The sequence below is a fragment of the Haliaeetus albicilla genome, chromosome 16 (assembly GCF_947461875.1).
Source record: "Haliaeetus albicilla chromosome 16, bHalAlb1.1, whole genome shotgun sequence".
NCBI lineage: Eukaryota > Metazoa > Chordata > Aves > Accipitriformes > Accipitridae > Haliaeetus > Haliaeetus albicilla.
This window is the reverse complement of record NC_091498.1, coordinates 3439410-3445568: the sequence shown is the minus strand read 5'-3', so window position 1 is coordinate 3445568 and position 6159 is coordinate 3439410. Positions and strand designations below refer to the sequence as shown.

The following is a 6159-nucleotide window of genomic DNA, read 5'->3' as shown; positions in this document are numbered from 1 at the left end:
TAAAGTAGGAGGCAAGATTGTTTATTACTGCAAGCAATTTTAATACAAAAATGTGTCTGGTTTTTAAACAATTCATTGGTAGAGCTTCAGTTTTGCCTCAATTTAAACCAATTGAGAGAATCACACAGCAACACGGTCAGAGCCAGAGAGGAACAATATTTAATAAATACAGGAGCTCCGGAGAGCCCTCTCCCCCAGCCCGTCTCCTGGTCACTTGGTCAGTCTGATTTTATTACAAAGAAAAAGTAGCATACAAAAGCGAGACAGGACTTGTAGCAAGTGTGCTGGTGAGACTCATTTCAAGGACAAGCAACTGTGCGTGTAAGTCCAGATTTCTTCTAGGAGCAGAGGTCACATCAATCTCAGCCTGGTTGGAAGTGGAATGACCAGTTAAATAATAAATAGGAAAAAGAGATGCAGATAAATAGCGATTCTGTAAGGAACACCTCGGGTCGATCTCTTAGGCCATCGATCCAGAAGAATCCTCTAATTTGTAGGACCCACCACCGCTAAGGGATGTATCTGAGTGATCCAGACCTGCAATCTTACCAGCGTGCTCTCCTCTGGCCAGCTTCAGCGTGAACCCCCTCCCCAAACCCATCACCATTTGTTTGTTCTTTAAAAACGAAGTTGTCGGGACAGTATTTTCAAGACAGCAATTGTCATGACCTTTGCTGTAGTGTGTGCAAATTTTATTAAGTCAAACTCCGCTTTCTTCAGGTAAAACCACATAGCTTTAAAAAAATGGAAACATAAGCCCCAAAGTCCCCTCACCTCATGTTTCTCTGGTTGAGGTATCTGTGATTTACAAAAAGAGAGTTCCTTGAACACTGTAGGATTCAGGTCTTCGTTTTTAAATATAATTTACCTTGCTGAGACAGCAAGTTAAGTTTATAAAGATGCATTTAGGAAACAATCCTAAAAGATAAAGCAGGTTCACACCCTGCACCGCGCAGAAATCCTATTTATATTTTAGTTTTTCTTTACACTTTCACATCTTGACCTTTTTTTGCTTCCTTTTTTTTTTTTTTTCTTTTTCTTTTTCTTTTTTTTTTTCTTTCTCTCCCACATTTCAGTTTTCCAGGCCCCTCTCTGAACAGGGGTCACCGAGAGGCAATTTTTATCTACATAAATATTCACATGAAAATAGTAACTTACAAAAAAGGAAAAAAAAAAAACCCAAATAAGGCAGCTTCATAACACAACTTTCTTTTACACTTTTAACAATATAGTTTCTCCCATTTAGAATAAATATACATCCAATGTACGTAGCAGGGTTAAAAATTGGACACAGGTTGGGTTTTCCTTCTTTCAGGAGGGCGTGGGTACAGTATTATCTTTTAGGGCCTGGAGTTTTTGGGGTGGCAGTGGTTGTTTTCTTGGACATGGTTGGGATTTTGGAGGGTTTGGCCATCCCCCGGCGCGAGCCGCCCTGCCCGCCGGCCACGCTGCTCTCCGAAGTGTCCGAGCACGCCGACTGCGTTTCCAGCAGGTCAAAATCGGAGGCGTCGCTTCCCCGCCGGCTGCTGGCCCGGCTCCCCGTGCGGCTCCCGGCACGGCTGGTGGGACGACTGGCTGTTTTTTTGGGATCTGCAAGGGGAGCCGAGAGAGCTGTGAGCAGGCAGAGGAGGAGGAGGAGGAGGAGGAGGAAGAAGAGGCGGTTTCTTCCCCGTCCCCAGACCGACCAGCACCCAAATCCCTAGCACGGCTGCGGCTGCTTTCAACCACCTGCCCAGCACCCCTAAAATGGGGGCTTCAGCATCAGGACCGATTCGTTCCCAAACTTTTAACGAAGAAGCAGCAGCAAGCCCTCGCAGTGAGACATCGCTGCAGTATCTCTCCCAGGCAGGGACAGAGCGGTGGGCATCGGCTTCTCCAACTCACTGCGGGCTCCCTAAATATTTAATATTTTTCTCTGCCAATTTAAGCAACCGAGTAGGAACAGCGGCGGCAGGAGTTTTTCGGTCTTTGCACTGAACTTACCTGCCCGACTGGTTTTGGCACCTGTAGAGACCGGTGAGGAGCTGTTACTGGTGTCTCCAGCCAGGGAGGTTCGGCTGGAGTGGAAGGTGGGTCGCTTCAGCTTGCTGCCCGCGGAGGGGGTCACCTTGGGAGGAAGCACACACAGAACATCTTTTAGGTGTCACCTGGGCCGTAACGGGCCAAGATCCCGTCCGAGATCAGTACTTCGGCAAAAAGATTTTGACACTGAAGGAACACCCATCTTAATGGTCAAGGAGAACAAAAGCTGTCGTTTCAGCAGCGGTTAATAAAAAAGAAAAAAGCCTGGATCCTGAAAATTTGGAGGGCAACGGCAGTTTGTGCGCTGCAGGCTGATGCACAGCTATTTGTTGGAAAAAAAATAAAAGCAAAGCTGCTATCCATCTGGAGGAGGATGGCATCACCTGGGCTCAAACGCTCCGCAAAGAGAACGTGAAATCTTGCAAAAATAGGTATTTTAGCGCCTAAGCAGCTCAGGACCATCTTGGAAGGTCAAATAAAATGCAGTGTCTTGAGAAACGCGTCCCGTTGTAGAGAGGCATCAGCGCAGCGTGACTCTGCGAGGTGGAGGGATGTTGCCCTGGTGCTGGTGCCCCGGGCAGGTCCATGCACACGAGGGCGGACAAATTTGAAGAACGACGAACAGGGACGCAGAAAATCAGCTTCGGTCGCATCCTGAAACGGTGCTTTTCCTGACCTTTAAGATGTTGCAAACGCAGATGGAAGGGTTGGGGAAGGGGAAAGCAGCACGGAAGAAAGCGAAGGGGAAGGTGCCGGCGGGACGAGGGCACCTGGATCCAGCTGGAAAGGGCAGCTCCAGTTTCTACACACCAACCAAAGCTCTGGGTTTGGGGCAGCGCTGCAGAAAAGCGACTGCCCGTGGTGTCCCCAGTCCACCCCAGGGCTTGGGGGGGGGCACCGCCGTGCTGCAGGGGTCGGCTCCAGCCCAGCTGCATCCCCAGAGAGATGTACATTAAAATCAGAGGGCATTTCCCAATGAGCTTTAAAGCAACGGCTGGAGAGGTTTCCCTCCATCCCCTGCGATTTTGTGATTTCAAGATTTCTAAGTTTCCCAAAAATGTCATGAAACTGGAGCTGCAGTGGGGGAGATGGCGGTGGGAGAGGGGCAGCCGAGAAGCAGGCTCCCCTTCGGGCGCCGTGGGAATTAAAATCCATTAACACGTGATTGCGAAGGTACCATTTTCATCATCAGAGATTTCGATTCTCGTCCTTGATCCTATTTTATAAATATGTTAACAGCAGCAAGCAGGCAATTTAGGGCAACTGGGGAAGTGCTCCTGACCTTCTGATGATTTAAAATAATTCCTTTTCTGCGTGAAAGTGCTGCCGGTTATCTTGCCAGCGCACACCACCACTCAGTGCATCACTGAGATCTACCTGGTATTTCTCATCACAGGTTCACAAGGTCAGGAAAGTCCGCAAGGAGGCTGAAACTTTAGGGAGATCAAAGTCTCAGCCCGAATTCATCCTCCTGGGAGCATCAAGCTGGTGACAGTGCCGGACACACCATACGTGCTTCAACACGGTGATAAATACAAGCGCTTCATAAAAATGAAGGCAATGTGGTTATTGTGCATGCGCTGTAGCTGATTTTCAGGTCTCAACTCGGCTGCCGCATTTCAATTTTTTGAAAGCCAAAACACGGCTGCTTTTCAGTGCTTAAAAGCTATTAAAGCTTGGAAAATTTCTTTTTTTTTTTTTTTTTTTTTTCTCCTAAAGCACAAGAGGACAAAGGTTGCTCTCTTGGTTTGAAAGCAGGTAAATGTGAATTGCAAGCCGTCGTGCTTTATTCTAAGGTTGATGTTTATTTAATCCGAGTTAGAAACCCATGAAAAACGCTAACAGTCGGAGCGTTAGCGGTGCTAACAAGCGCTGCTCTACCACAAGGAAAGCGTTAAAACAGGCAGGGGAGCAGGACTTCTCCGTGCCAGGGGCACTCCGGCCTGTCAGCAGGTCCTCAGGGCTGTGAGACCATACTCTACCTCGGCGCTCGAGAGCTGGAAGTCGGAATAATCGAATCCCCTCAGGGGGGTGCCCGCTTTACTGTTTATCAACCAGGGTTTGTCATAACATCGAGAGAAGTGATGTGGAGTCTGTGAAATGGAAAATCCAAGGAGGGGGGGGAGAGGTGGAAGTGAGTGAAAAAAAAAAAAGAAATGGAAAAATATCTGGAATGGGGACAATGGCACTAAAATAAAACGAGAACCAAACAGGAAATATATAAATTAAAATAAAAGGAAAAAACCCAAACAGACGATGGAATAAAACATGCATGGGCGAACAATGTGGTGGGAAAGGAGAGACGATGGGCGATGGCTTCTTCCTGCGTGCCGGCCAGACACCAGGGCTGTGGCACTGCCCTGCCTCGGGGACCAGGAGCCTTCGGCTGCACGACGAGCGCCGGGGACCCTCCTGCGGAGCCACGAGCGCCCAGTTTGGGCTGAAAACCTGTCCTGTGCCGTCCCACCCCACCCATCCCACATGGACAGCAGGGTTCTTCCCGCAGACACCATGAGCATCCTCTACAGACCATGGTAACCGCCAATGTCCCAAGCCCCAACCTTCCTCCTCCTCCTCCTCCCTACACCTCCTGCAGCTCCTCATCTCACTGGGACGGGTTTGGAGGCCACCGGTTTCTAAAGGAGAGGCAAGAGGAAGGCTTCACGCGCGAAGCCCACCTTGGCTCCGCTGGCCGGAGTTGCAGGAGAGGATGGCATGGAAGCGCAGCTGTGGTTGCTCTGGCTGGCGCTGGAACTGGATCGCGTCGGGGAGGCTGCTCGGGAGGACGGTTTTGATCTTCGGCCTCGCGATCGGAATGGTGTCATTCCCTGGGAAGCCCCCTCCGGCAAGATGAATTTCTCTCGGAGTTCAAGGTTGGTCCGTCCTCGGGCTGGAAGGGGACAAAGAAGAGGAGACCTGAGGTTCACAGGAACGCAACATCATTACCGGGGCTCAGGAGGCTCCGGGGGTCGGAGCGTGTGTCCTTGCGATGTCTCCCCAAGCCCATCTCCGAGGGCGAGCGGATGGTAGCGAGACCGTCCCGGCTCTTTTGCTCTGCCCTAACCACCTCCTGCCACAGATCAGCGCTCTGAGAAATCAGCCGATTAAAAGCTGCTCGAGGCGCGTGAATTCATACTGGATGCTCTATTATTCTCTCATGTCTTGGGGAAAGCATCCTGATGGCCTTTAAACACACCATGTTACAACAGTGGCCAATGACATCTTTAACGTGGCTTAAAAACAGTAAGAGCAGCTTTGAAGGGTTGAGATTCTGCTCTCTCACAGCTCTGGGGAGCTCTTCACCAGTTTTGGGGGAGAGATGAGAGAGAAGTGACCACTACCCATTAAAAGCCAACTTTAAAACTTTCATCCAAACGCCCCAAAGAGCTGGAGGGTCGGCCTTCGACAAGCAAGGGGCAACCAAGCAGGGAGAAAATCTGTACAGACTTCAGCTCCTGGGCCAGCTGACATGTGCCAACTTATTTCATGCTCATGGTGTCTGAACAGAGAGCAAGGGCATGCACCGAGCCTTATGGGACATTAGTCAATGCATTATGGACCAGAAAGCCAAAAAAGCAACTGCAAAAGGGAAGCACCACGCTGAGATAACCAAGGGATGGAAATAACCTCAGTGTCAGCACTGTAAAACATCTGCTGCAAAGCATGAACGGGGGAGGCTGGAGGAGCAGGAAACCCTGAAGGTTCCCCGAAGCAAGCGGTACACGCTGTAAATCATGCTGCTTTCAGCAACAGCCGTCAGACAGCAGGAGCAAGGAATGGTCAGGCAGCAGCTTGAAGAAGACATATCCGAAGCAATTAACATCTCAAAGACCCCAGTGAGACAAGGACATATGGAGTACAGACCTAAGCTCTCCAAAATATGCAGCCTTGATGCGCTTCATTCCTGGCCAGCCCCCTTGCTAATCCTTCTCTGTCCCCGGGTCACGGCTCTCGGCCGGTCACAGCAGAGCATCGCTTCCAGCCCAACAGCTCTGACCACAAAAAAACCTCAAGACTGAAGGTTTTGGAAAAGAGGTGACCCCGGTTCTCCGTGCCCATGGTACATGACCCTGGGCTGCATTATCCCAACTATCCCTTCCAAACGTGTCCTACCAAATGAGCTCCAGCAAACACTGC

General features: G+C 50.0%; 1 protein-coding gene across 29 annotated transcripts in view; it reads right to left on the bottom strand.

The window, feature by feature from the left end:
• Window positions 1-6159, bottom strand: part of MACF1 (microtubule actin crosslinking factor 1) — a 148542-nt gene continuing 142383 nt past the window's right edge. For 20 of the 29 annotated variants that reach the window (XM_069803044.1, XM_069803066.1, XM_069803047.1 and 17 more), the window contains 4 exons: window positions 4701-4912; window positions 4005-4115; window positions 1984-2107; window positions 1-1590 (listed from right to left, as the gene is read on the bottom strand). In XM_069803044.1, coding sequence (XP_069659145.1) covers window positions 1334-1590; window positions 1984-2107; window positions 4005-4115; window positions 4701-4912 — 704 coding nt within the window. In that variant the 3' untranslated portion in view covers window positions 1-1333. The remainder of the gene's footprint in view (window positions 1591-1983; window positions 2108-4004; window positions 4116-4700; window positions 4913-6159) is intronic. The other 9 variants (XM_069803053.1, XM_069803064.1, XM_069803062.1 and 6 more) reach the window with 1 other exon arrangement.